Source organism: Chanodichthys erythropterus, chromosome 22 (genome assembly GCF_024489055.1).
Source record: "Chanodichthys erythropterus isolate Z2021 chromosome 22, ASM2448905v1, whole genome shotgun sequence".
NCBI lineage: Eukaryota > Metazoa > Chordata > Actinopteri > Cypriniformes > Xenocyprididae > Chanodichthys > Chanodichthys erythropterus.
The window spans coordinates 32,369,838-32,383,084 of record NC_090242.1 but is presented as its reverse complement, the minus strand read 5'-3'; the positions used below and the strand labels follow the sequence as shown (position 1 = coordinate 32,383,084).

Here is a 13,247-nt window from a genome sequence, read left to right as displayed (position 1 = left end):
AAGGTAATTGCGACTTTCTATCAAAATTCTGACTTTTTTTTTTCAGAATTGTGAGATTTAAACTCAAAAAACGTCTTTTCCCCCCCCTCACAATTGGACATTATAACACGCAATTGCGAGTTTATATCTCACAGTTCTGACTTTATATCATGCAATTCGGACTTTATATCATGCAATTCTGAAAAAAAAGTCAGAATTGTGAAATAAAAAGTTGCAATTGCCTTTTTTTATTTTTTATTTCATGGTGGAAACAAACTTCCATAATAAACTAATAGACCGTTTTATTTAATCTGTTACAAAAACCCACCTTGTTATTCTGTAGGTCTTTATTCGCTCCATTCTTCAAAAGAACGACAGCAGCGTCCACGTTATTAACCGCAGCCGCCCAGTGAAGAGCCGACTTACCTACAGAATCAAAAACAGCGAGTTAGTGGAGACATCCATGCATCTTCAAAATGAGACCTAAGTAAGGTTTTTGAGAGATTTGTTTGAGCATATAATGTTTGTGATCATACCAGAATCATCAATGGCATTCGGATCTGCATGACAGTTAATGAGCTCTTCCACCATTCCCTCGACAGCCAATCGGGTAGCCAGGATCAGCGGAGTTGTTCCATCATGCATGCGGGCGTCCAGATCCGTCGCTCGGTTCCGAATGAGAATCTATTTCCAAAAAACATTTTTTTTAACATTATTCAGCAAACAAGAGCATCTATAGAATATAAAATCACAACCTTTTTTTTCTTAAATATTTTAGCTTTCACTTATATTTCAGTTTTAGTAATTTAAGTACTTATTTCACTTAGTTGCAAAGGCAACAATTTTCATTTATATTTAAATATTCCAACAAATATTTACATTTTACTTTATTTCAATTATCAAAAAATGTATATTATTATACATAAAAATGATTACCAAAATTGAAATTTCAATTGAAAACAAAATAACCAAACCATGTTTTTTAAATACATATATTATTATGAATATATTTAATTATGTTAACATTCATGTCTTTAATCATATAGCTTTTGTCGTTTGCACACAAATAAATTTAGTTTAAACCCTCCTAAATCATAATAAACTGAATATAATTAGTATATTTGTTCTTTACCTGGAAAACACCCTGTGCATCAGCAGCGACGGCAGCATGGAGAGGCGTGCGGCCCATGTTATCCTGGACATTAGCATCGGCGCACGACTCCAGCAGGCGTTTGGCCGCGTCCGAACGGGCGTAGCGGGCAGCCAGGTGCAGGGCGGTCTCGCCCGTCCGGTCCGTCTGATTGTGCAGGTTGGCACCGTGGTAGATGAAGTCTGTGATGACATCAGTGGACGGATCGTCTTCTGCCTCGCCGTTTTCGTTCTCAACACCGCCACCACTGCACGACGCAATCATCAGTGGAGTGAAACCGTCTAAGAGAGTGACCAAAAAGTTTTAAAGAAAACTCCTGTGTTGACATCAGTAACATCATGCTAAAGGTCTGAGCGCTCACCAGGCCCGCGGACGTTGACGTCCATGCAGTCGTTCTCGATCTCTCCCTGCGGTGGCGTCGGAGCCATAGAGTTCAAACGCAGGTCAGCGGCGTCCAGGTGCTGCTGCGTCCACTGACGGTGATCCAGCTGACCAGTCATGTCCAGAATGGACTGCTCCTCAAACTACGCACAAACACACAGTTACACATCCATCCGGGATTACAGAGTAAAACATTGGATATAACTTTACACAGAGAGCAGACAATCTTTTAACGGCAAGCACACTCACCCGGAATCGTTTAGCAGTGTCGTCTTCTGCCCATTCGCTCAGTTGTTCATCCATCAGAGAGCTGTCAGAGTGTTTCAGAGGCCTGATGGAATAGAAAGTTGTATATTATCATTAATGGGACTGATAAAGGTGGAAAACAGTTATGTAATGTACGTTTTTTGTGGACTTTGGGGCAAAAAAATAATATTTTACAAAAATATACGACAGTGTCAATTTAACCCTTAAATGCATACCTCGGGTCTTTAGTGACCCGGGACGTCATTCACTACCCTCCTCCTCATTCATTTTTTAAAGTTAGACATCATTCTTCTTGGTGTTCCTCAGTCAATTCATTATAAAGAATATAACAAGAAAAAAATCATAAAAGTATAAAAGAATGCCAAATTTTGTATTCATTTTTTGTAAAAATTGTATAGGGTCACAAACGACCCGAGGTGTGTATGAGTGTACATATATTTTTTCTGCACAACAATAACTGAATCTTAGATGACGGAATAAGAGGAGGAGTTTTATATTATCGCGACAGGTAGAGATCCTTCCGTGTTAGATATAGATCCGGGTCGATAAAGACCCGAATATGTAAGAATGATTGGCGAAACAGTCATGCATTTAAGGGTTAATTGTTATATATTATTAAACATTACATATACATTTTATTAAACTGCATTATAAATATTACTTTATTAATGAAAGCTATGATGAAAAATGTTTGTCGACGACCTTTTTTTCATGACTAAGATGAGACGATAATAAGATGACACCAAGGTCATAATAACTACATAGTTAAAAACTGGGACTATATCAAAAAAAAAGATGAGACTAAAATGTAGTAAAAAAATATTTTTTTTACCAAAATCTCTTTATTTTTGTCGGGGACAAAAAGAGACAAAATATTACAGACTGCTGTACAAGCATCTATGAGATTTCATGACAATAATCATTGCGATTATAATTTTAATTGTGATTATCAATTTAACCGTTGTGCAGCATGACAATAATGTGTTTGTTTTCACTGACGAAAACTAGACTAAAATGGCCAGACAATTAGTCGACTAAAACTTGACTAAACAAAAACTGCACAAGTTTGACTAAACATGATAAAAACTAAAAAGTACATTTGACACAGGACTAAATTAAAAAAAATATGTGATTAAATTAACACAAATAATTTTTTAATTATTTCTATTTAGCTTTTATTTTTATTTTTTTTTAGTTTTAGTAATTTTAGTACTTCAACTTATTTTAGTTAGCGGCTAAGGTAACATTTTTTAGATTTTCGTCTAATATTAAATATCTAATATTTAAAGTCCCTTTAATCAAAGTGTCGCACACTCACTTGAGTCCGACAGAGTCCTCTCCGACTGGTTCCCTTCGCTTCTTTTTGGGTTCGGTGACTTTAAACCCTTCCGGGAACCAAAGCTGCCCGTGTTCCCTCTTCCTCTTCCTGGAGACCACGACACCCACCGCTGCCAGGGCCAAAACCGCCAGAGCAAGAAGCACCAGGAACATGGGGTACATCTCCCCTGTCTTTGATGGCCCATCCTCACCTGTGCACAGACACAGTTAATGATGTAATGAAGGCGTTTGAGCTGCATAGAGTACATTTCAGTGTTGTTATTGTTAACTAAAAATTAAAATAAAGCATGAAAAATGTATTTTATTACACTTAGTTGACAAGTAGCATCTCTAATTTTTGTTTAAGTTGAAGTTTTAAAATGAATAAAAATCAAATCTGAAATAAAATTAAACAAATAGTATTTTTTTTATATTAATAATAATAATAATAATAATAATAATAAAAGAATAAAAATGACAAAAGGACAAAGATTAAAATTAAAATGAAACTAAAATAAATATAAAATAAACTATAAATATTAGATAAATAAATAAATGTTGCCTTGGCGGCAAATAAATAAAACATATTTAAGCAAAATTACTAAAACTTAAAATAAAAATGAAGATAAATGAAAAAACAACAACAAAACTCAAACTTGAGCCATAATTAAAATAAAGTTAAAAAAGCTGATATAAAATATAAATATTAGATAAACTTAAAAATGAGAAATATTGCATTGGCCAGTAACTGAAACAAGTTTAAGTAGTAAAAATACAAAAACTAAAATAAACATAAATTAAACAAATAGAAATATTATATTTTATTATAGAAATATTTATATATTATAAAACTAAAAATGAAAACTGAAGATAAAAATAAAAAAGGTAATTAACATTTTAATAAATACTATAATAGTATATAAATAATAGTAAAATAACTGTTTTTGGCCTAAATGTGGCACTCACTTGTGACAGCCTCGATGATGTAAGGAACATTGAGATTCCCGCTAGAGGCCAGTGCTCCGAGGAATGCTGCCACATCTGTCGCGCTCTGGAAACACTCGTCAGACTGCTGATAACACTGGCGGTTGTCAATTTCGAGATAGACGATAGACCTGCAATACAAACGTGAACATTTTAATCTCAAATTTAAAAGCACATCAAAAATGGTACACAAATAATACATATAATATAATAATACAAATTGTTAGTTGCATTTGTTGCATTTCATTGGTTCAAATGTGAACCAATACACTCACCCTTTGATCTCCATTTGATCCAGCTCTCGTCGTAGGCGGGGCTTCATAAATGATGTCAGGCTCCTCCTGGCTCGCTGCAGCAGCTGGGCGGGGTCGGTCCAATCAGAGCGTTTGTGTTTACTCAGCTCGTGCTCGTTGCCATAGTATGGGAAAATGAGTGGCTCTCCGTTAGCGCTGCGGCGGAACACGACGTTCGTATGCAGCAGTCCGCTCAGCTCGCGGAGGAAAGACGAGGAACGGTTGCATAGTTCATCGGGTGGGATGTGGACCACTAGTACCAGACTTCCCACGGCGAGTTTCTGTGGAACGTCATCGGCACAGTCAAGACCGTCCCATTCGCACTCCGCGTTATTGCAGCCCTGATCGCAGTGACCATCCGCATAGTGATCCCTACAGTACTGATCGTACAGTGGACTGGAGAGAGTGAGGAGGAGGTTACAAATTAATGTCAAATTTTCCACTGATTTCTCTGTATGTATTTTTCACATTTTTTAAAATATTATTATCATCATCATCATTACATTTAGAAGGATTTTTCCATTAGTTACTAAAATATTGTAAGATTGAAAATAAAAGATTGTAAAGATTGTCAAAAAAAAAATCAAAATTAAATAACAGCAAAAATAAAAAGCAGTAACAAAGCAAAAATAAAAATAATTAAAATTAGATATAAAAACTTGTAATGATTGTCAAAATAATATCAAAAATTAAATAAATAGAACCGCAAAATGAAATAAAATAAGATATAAATGGGTCCTTAACGATAAAGCAATAAGAATAAAATAATAAAACAGCCAAAATAAAAAATATAAAAAATTAAATTAAACAGCAAAAATAAAAAGCATTAAAATAAAACAATTATAAAAATAAATTATAAAAATAAAATTGTAAAGATTGTCAAAATAAGTATCAAATTAAATAAATGGAACTGCAAAATAAAATAAAATGAAATAAGATAGAAATGGGTCCTTAATAATAAAGCAATAAGAATAAAATAAAATTAAAAAATACAATAAAATAAATTTCACTTACTTGCATTGTCCCTCCAGTCTTTGGCAGTCGAATCCATCATATAGGCAGCCAGCGTTGGCACACTGCTCGTCACATTTTCCGTCATTGAAGTACCTCCAACACTGCAGGGCGGCGCTACAGTTCTGCCATGGGTCGTCGAAATTCAGAGAGCAGTCGCCACCGTCCCATCCGCACGCGTGATTGTTACACTGCGTATCGCAGATGGCATTTCCACCCCTGCCTTCACACTGAGCGATTTCACATCTAATCTCCACCTCCGGGGGCGGGGCGATGTCCCGGCCCTGCCCGCCATTGAAGGAGTAGTCAAGGATGTGGCAAAGGAGTCCGTTGAAGTTGGCGGGGCAGGAACAGCGGTAGAACGGAGCATCGTTAATCGGCTGGCAAGTGCCCCCGTTGTAGCAGGGGTTGGTGAGGCACGGCGAGTCCATCCGTGTTTGGCATTCGTGCCCACTGAAGCCCGGCGGACAGAGACAGCGGGGACTCAGGTGGCCGGAGACGCAGGTAGCACCATTGCGACAGCGCAGGGAGCCGCAGGACTGAGCATCATATTCGCAGGAGGAGCCGGAGTAACCCTGAGAGAGAACGGCTGGTTAGAAAGTGTATTTTTAAAGGTGTAAATTACTTTCTCAGGCACAAATGGTGTTTAAGTGGTGTTCAAAAGTTCACAGGATTAGCCTTCAAGATGTGAGTTTTTACTCACCGGCTGACACTTGCAGATGTATCCGTGTTTGGTGTTGCTGGCGACAGCACATGTTCCTCCATTTTTGCATGGTGTGTCCTTGCATCCGTTGAACACAGTTTCACAGCGCTTGCCTGTGTATTAAAAACAAACAAACATTAAAACAAAAAAGTTCACAAAAGTCTCAAGGTCATACTTCAAACTTCAAAATGCAATAAATGTATATATTTAACAAAAAAATAAATATATGTTTATATAATTATATAATAAATATATGTAATATAAAATATATATAAATATATAATTATATAAAATTTCAAACAGTTAATTATGATTAATCACATAAAAAATAAAAGTTTGTTTAGATAATATATGTGTATTTATGTATATATAAATACAAGTATATATTTAACAAAAATATATTTATATATATTGTATATTATATATATGTAAATATTAATTATATATATAAATTATACATTTATATATAAATATATATTTTTGTTAAAAATATAAATATTTATATTATTTATTAATATAAACATTAAATATACAAATATATATTGTTATACCGAATTTAATTTATGTTAATAAATAAATAAAAATTTCACATCTTAAAATTGTATTTGTGAAACATAATTCTTAGTATATTCAGAATAAATAAGTAAATAAATGTCTGGCCTGCATTTTCTTCTTTTTTACAATAATGAGAAAATTATTTCATTATAATAATATAAATTTGAGAGAGAAATAAGGTTAATGGTCATTTAGACAAAATGTTTTTTCGTTTGAGATTCACTAACACTAAATGATCTAATGTTTACTGTATTCATATTGGTCAGATTCAATGATATAAGTTTATATTCACTGCAAGTCTGATCATTTGTGCACAATCATGGAGTCAAATGTCTGTTCGTACCGGTGTATCCTGTTCGGCACTCGCATCGGAAGTCGTTGATGAGTTGTACACAGTTGTAGGATCCGTTGGGGTCACAGGGGTCAGACAGGCACTCATTAACGTCGCCTTCGCAGCGCTCGCCTACAAAACCGGGCGGACACACGCAGCCGTACCCGCCGACACGGTCCACGCAGCGGCCGCCATTAAAGCACCGCGGCTCGCCGGTTAACGGATCCACAGCCGGGGAACAGTCATCAATGTCAATCTCACAGTGGACACCTGCAAACACAAGCAGAGGAAACAAATCGAAACAATTCACCAACTAAAATATTAAGTGATGGATCCAGTGAACGTGTGTGTGAAGGTGCCCGTACCTTGCGTTCCCCGTGGACAGGAGCATTTGTATGTGTTTATGAGGTCGATGCAGGTTCCTCCGTTCTGACAGGGTTGAGACAGACACTCGTTTATCTCCTTGCTGCAGTTGACCCCATGATATCCAGGAACACACTGAAAGAGAGAAACTGATGTTAGACTCATATAAATGGTGTACATGTGCGATCGCTCAGGGGTGTGTGTGTTTTCGTACCTCACAGCTGTATCCTCCCAGGTAATCGGTGCAGGTGGCTCCGTTCTGGCAGGGGTTCGGCATGCACTCATCCACCTGCTCCTGACAGTAGCTGCCCGTGTATCCGGCTTGACATCTACACAGGTGTGTGTTACCGACGTCAACACACTGACCCGCGTTACGACACAGAACGACCACAGACACTCCTGAGAAAGAGAAGCTAGTTTAATATGTGCAACTTTTAATGTGGCAAACAAGGCATTTCAAACAGTAATTTTCTGCTTGTTTGAATGCTAGGAGAAAATACACACTCTAACCAGTTCAGAAATTACTAATATTGCCAAAAGTGATCAAAATTAAAACATTTTGGTTAAAAAAATATTTACATTTATTAAATAAATGTATTTTTATACAATTTAAACAGAGATTCCCAAACCTTTTTGTCAGCAGAACTCCTAAAATATTTACTAAGTACAAATCAAGTTTATATTTCAACAATTTCACATTTGCAGGTTCATGGTTCTCTAATGTTGGTGAACAGTCACATGACATGCAGGTAAACAATTAAAAATGTTTAACCTTTTAAATGTTATTATTTGTTAATTTAGGGTCAGAAATTACAAATATTGCCAAATTTATCAAAATGTAAAATTTTTAAAGATTTAAGTTTGTAAATGTATTACTTTTATATCAGTTATCTAACATTTAATATATTTTAAAACAGGTATTACAGTGCTTGTTCCATTAGTTAACATTAAATAATGCTGTAATTAATATTAGGTAACAAAGAGCAATACATTTATTACAGTATTTATTCATCTTTATAAGCATTAGTTAATAAAAATACATGTGCATTGTCAGTTCATGTTAGCTCAGGTCCAATAAATAATATTAACAGATACAATTTCTGATTTTAATAGCGAATCTGATTTTAGTAAATGTTGAAATTAACAGATTAACAAATGCTTCAGAAGTATTTATCAGTGTTAATTTGTGTTAAATAATGTAGTTAACCAATATAACCTTATTGTAAAGTGTTACCTAAGCATTCACAACTTTTCATTTATGCATGTTTTTTTTTTGTTTGTTTTTTTTATTTTAATGATATTTTTATGATTAAATTCATTATTAGCTTTGCATCAACCCACAGCAGTTCCTTCACATAAAATATTCTATTTTAAACCTCTTAAGTTTTAAGGGTTTAGTACAGAAGTAATAGTCTATTCAGCAGTGATCTTTACCTTGCTGCTTGGCGGCGACCTCACAGCTGACACTAGGGACGTCACAGTAGATGCCCGTCCAGCCACTGGCACACTGGCATGTAAAAGACGCCCCCTGCTGCCAACACGAGCCACCGTTCTTACAGGGAGAGGAGTCACACCAGCGCACCAGACTCTAAAAACACCAAATATCAGTAGATAAAGCATGTGAAATAGATCTATATCATACCGTTATATACTATATATATTGGTGTGTTTATGTACCTGGCAGTTGAGTCCGGTGTATCCGTGCGGGCAGGTGCATTTGTAGGTGCCGTATCCGTCCTGACAGGTGCCTCCGTTTTGGCACGGCCGCGAGTCGCACTCGTTAACATCATGCTGGCAGTAATTCCCGGTAAATCCCGGCAAACACACGCATGAGAACGTGTTTATGCCATCCACACACGTTCCGCCATTAAAACACGAGCTGTAGAGAAGAAACAACACACATTAAGAATGCATGCATGCAAATAAAAAAGAAACTTGAAATCACAATATAAATGCATTTTAAATGAAAAAAAAAATGAAATTATGTAAGTGATGTCCACTCTCTGAATCATTTATCGACTTTAATGTAAAAACATCTTAACTTTTGGCAGAATGATGAAATGCATGCATAAGGAGTGTGTACCTCTCAGTGCAGTCCGGTGTGTTGATCTCACAGTTGATGCCGCTGAATCCTACAGGACAGCTGCAGGTGTAGCTGTTGACACAGTCGGTGCAGTTCCCTCCGTTACGGCAGGGGGCACTCACGCACTCATCTATGTCCTCTGCACAGCGCTCCCCACGGAAACCAGCCAAACACACACACACAAAGCCGTTCACACGGTCCTGGCACACACCGCCGTTACTGCATGGATCTGAGAGAGAATAGTACAATTACTGCCATATTCAGGCCTATTTTTATCTTTACTTTTAATAACTCTTGTTTATTAAGTAATGTTACTGTCTATGTTGACATTTTGTGCATGTCTTACTTGGCTCGCAGTCGTCAACGTCGTTCTCGCACAGATCTCCGGTGAATCCAGGGTTGCAGCGGCACTGGTATCCACCGCGCAGGTTCTCACACACCCCTCCGTTAGTGCAAGGATTCCTCACACACTCGTTAATGTCCACCTCACACGTCTGACCTGTGTAGTGAGACGACAGTGCTTAGGGTGATGATGAGGGTCATATAGAGAGCATGAAACTCACAAAAAAATTTGCACTTAGTCTTACCTTGCCATCCAGCAGGACAAGCACAAGAGAAACTAAGAAAATCCTCTGATTCACGACACACACCTCCGTTCTTACAAGGACGCTGCACACAGGGAGCCAAAACGTTCTCACACACCTCGCCTGAAACACACGATGAGAAAGTGTCAAAATGGATGCAAAGTCAGGGTTATTATTGTTAACTAAAATGCAAAAACATAAAATAAACTTATTTTATTGCAGTTGCCAAATCAATTTTTAATATAAAGTGTCAATATATACACATTTAAAAATATATAAAAATAATTACACAAAATATAAGTAAAATATTACTTATAAAAATATTAATTATAATAACTTCAAAATAACCTGAAAACCTGAAAATATAAAAATAAAAACTCCAAAATATTAGTAAAAGTTATAATAGTATCAATAATACTAAAATAATGGAAGGACAGTAACATAAAAAGCACATTGTACACCCTTTGAATGTTCATTTATCAAATATTTTAGCTAATTTGATTATTCTTCCTGCTACCAATAAAAGTGTAGTATCCATTTAACCACGTTTAAACTAATCTTGCTAAATTCTGCAGGTTTTCCCCTCAAAATAAGTGCAGAAAATAAGAAAAAAAGCCTGAAGTTAATCTTTCTTTGTTATTTCAGTCTTGTTCTTCTATTGCCTCATTTTTCCAGCTTGGTTCCTGCAGGCACTTCCTTATCAGTTTCCACGGTGACCAGCCGTAGCAGGAAGTCACTTAGAGTTTCCTTCTATTGTCAATTCTTTGCCTCAACAGGAAACAGGAAGGGGCCAAACAGGAAATAAACCTATTTGAGTAGCCACCCTTGACACAGTGGTGTTATTTCACGTCCCCAGATAGTCTTACGCACACCTTTGCAAAGTTTCAAAACAAAAAAACAGCTGCACAATGGGTGTTTGTGTTTGTACCTGTGTAAGGCAACATGCAGTTGCACTTGAATCCGGCCACATCGTCGATACAGGAGCCCTGGTTTAGGCAGGGGTTGGATGCGCACTCGTTTATGTTCGTCTGGCAGTTGGGACCTAAACGCAAGAAAACACACGCCGTCAAATCATGCAGAAATAAAAGTCAGAAAACATATGCTTTTGAGTGTTTAGTACTGCAGTGTTATTCTTTGTGCAATATAATTAGCTTAAATTCCTTTTAACGTAATGTTTATGTTTATATTTTAATAACTCTAAGCTATTCCGGCTTAGCATTCAATGTAGTAAAAATTGGCATTTTTAGTAGAAAAATTCTCTTGCATAGCATAAAATATTGTGGACAGAACAAACAATAGAATGAACAAACTAATGATAGATAAAATGCTAGACAGAACGATAGGTAGAACGAACGAACGATAGAATGATGGATAGAATGATAGATAGAACAAAGACAAACGATAGAATGATAGAAAGATCAAACGATATATATAGATAGAATGATAGATAGAAAGAATGAAAGATAGAACGATAGATAGAACAAACAAACAAATGATAGCTAGATAGAACAAAAGATAGAATGATAGAATGAACAAACGATAGATGGATCGATAGACAGAATGATAGAACGAATGAACGAACAAACAAACGATAGAACGATAGATAAAATGATAGACAGAATGAATGGTAGAATGAACACTAGATAGAATGAATGAACAAACAAACGTACGAATGATAGATAGAATGAACGAGACAGAATGATAGATAGAACGGATGAACGAAACATAGAACGATAGATAGGATGATAGAATGAACAAACAAACGTACCAATGATAGATAGAATGAACGAATGATAGAATGATAGATAGAACGATAGATAGGATGATAGAATGAACAAACGATAGATAGTTCGATAGATAGGACAATAGATAAAACGATAGACCGAATGAACAGCAGAACGAACACTAGATAGAATGAATGAATTATAGAACGAACAAACAAACAAACGTACCAATGATAGATAGAATGAACGAATGATAGAATGATAGATAGAACGATAGATAGAACAAACAAACAAAAGTTAGATAGAATGATAGAATGACCAAACGATATATATAGATAGAATGATAGATAGAACGATAGAACAAATGAAAGATAGAATGATAGATAGAACAAACAAACGATAGCTAGATAGAACAATAGATAGAATGAACAAACGATAGATGGATCGAAAGACAGAATGATAGAATGAATGAACGAACAAACGATAGATAGAACGATAGATAAAATGATAGACAGAACGAATATTAAAATGAACACTAGATAGAATGAATAAACGATAGATAAAACAAACAAACATACGAATAATAGATAGAATGAAAGAGATAGAATGATAGAATGAATAAACGATAGATAGCTCGATAGATAGAACGATAGATAGATAGATAAAACGATAGACCGAATGAACGGCAGAACGAACACTAGACCGAATGAACGAATTATAGAATGAATGAACAAACAAATGTACGAATGATAGAATGAACAAGATAGAACGATAGATAGAACAAACAAACAAACAATAGTTAGATAGAATGATCAAACGATATATATAGATAGAATGATAGAACAAATGATAGATAGAATGATAGATAGAACGATAGAACAAATGAAAGATAGAACGATAGATAGAACAAACGATAGCTAGATAGAACAATAGATAGAATGATAGAATGAACAAACGATAGATGGATCGACAGACAGAATGATAGAACGAATGAACGAACAAACGATAGATAGAACAATAGATACAATGATAGACAGAACGAATGGTAAAATGAACACTAGATAGAATGAATGAACGATAGATAGAACAAACAAACAAATGTACGAATGATAGATAGAATGAACGAGATAGAATGATAGAACGGATGAACGATAGATAGGACGATAGATAGAATGAGAGATAGATACATAGAACGATAGATAGAATGATAGAATGAATAAACGATAGATAGTTCGATAGATAGATAGATAAAACGATAGACCGAATGAACGGCAGAACGAACACTAGACCGAATGAACGAATTATAGAACGAACAAACAAACAAACAAACGTACGAATGATAGAATGAACAAGATAGAACGAACAAACAAACGTACCAATGATAGAATGAACGAATGATAGAATGATGGATAGAACGATAGATAGAACAAACAAACAAACAATAGTTAGATAGAATGATCAAACGATATATATAGATAGAATGATAGAATGAACAAACAATAGATGGATCGACAGACAGAAT

The 13,247-nt window shown here is 35.6% G+C and overlaps 1 protein-coding gene across 2 annotated transcripts in view; it reads right to left on the bottom strand.

Annotated features, from left to right (window-relative positions):
* The window catches only part of notch1a (notch receptor 1a), a 36,249-nt gene that overhangs the window by 2,469 nt on the left and 20,533 nt on the right, over nucleotides 1–13,247 (bottom strand). For both annotated transcript variants that reach the window (XM_067375578.1, XM_067375580.1), the window contains 19 exons: nucleotides 10,930–11,043; nucleotides 10,005–10,124; nucleotides 9,764–9,916; nucleotides 9,418–9,646; nucleotides 9,012–9,213; nucleotides 8,769–8,922; nucleotides 7,549–7,733; nucleotides 7,337–7,469; nucleotides 6,984–7,241; nucleotides 6,086–6,198; nucleotides 5,386–5,957; nucleotides 4,354–4,767; nucleotides 4,061–4,209; nucleotides 3,096–3,306; nucleotides 1,760–1,841; nucleotides 1,491–1,653; nucleotides 1,112–1,410; nucleotides 516–663; nucleotides 308–405 (listed from right to left, as the gene is read on the bottom strand). In XM_067375578.1, coding sequence (XP_067231679.1) covers nucleotides 308–405; nucleotides 516–663; nucleotides 1,112–1,410; nucleotides 1,491–1,653; nucleotides 1,760–1,841; nucleotides 3,096–3,306; nucleotides 4,061–4,209; nucleotides 4,354–4,767; nucleotides 5,386–5,957; nucleotides 6,086–6,198; nucleotides 6,984–7,241; nucleotides 7,337–7,469; nucleotides 7,549–7,733; nucleotides 8,769–8,922; nucleotides 9,012–9,213; nucleotides 9,418–9,646; nucleotides 9,764–9,916; nucleotides 10,005–10,124; nucleotides 10,930–11,043 — 3,797 coding nt within the window. The remainder of the gene's footprint in view (nucleotides 1–307; nucleotides 406–515; nucleotides 664–1,111; nucleotides 1,411–1,490; nucleotides 1,654–1,759; nucleotides 1,842–3,095; nucleotides 3,307–4,060; nucleotides 4,210–4,353; nucleotides 4,768–5,385; nucleotides 5,958–6,085; nucleotides 6,199–6,983; nucleotides 7,242–7,336; nucleotides 7,470–7,548; nucleotides 7,734–8,768; nucleotides 8,923–9,011; nucleotides 9,214–9,417; nucleotides 9,647–9,763; nucleotides 9,917–10,004; nucleotides 10,125–10,929; nucleotides 11,044–13,247) is intronic.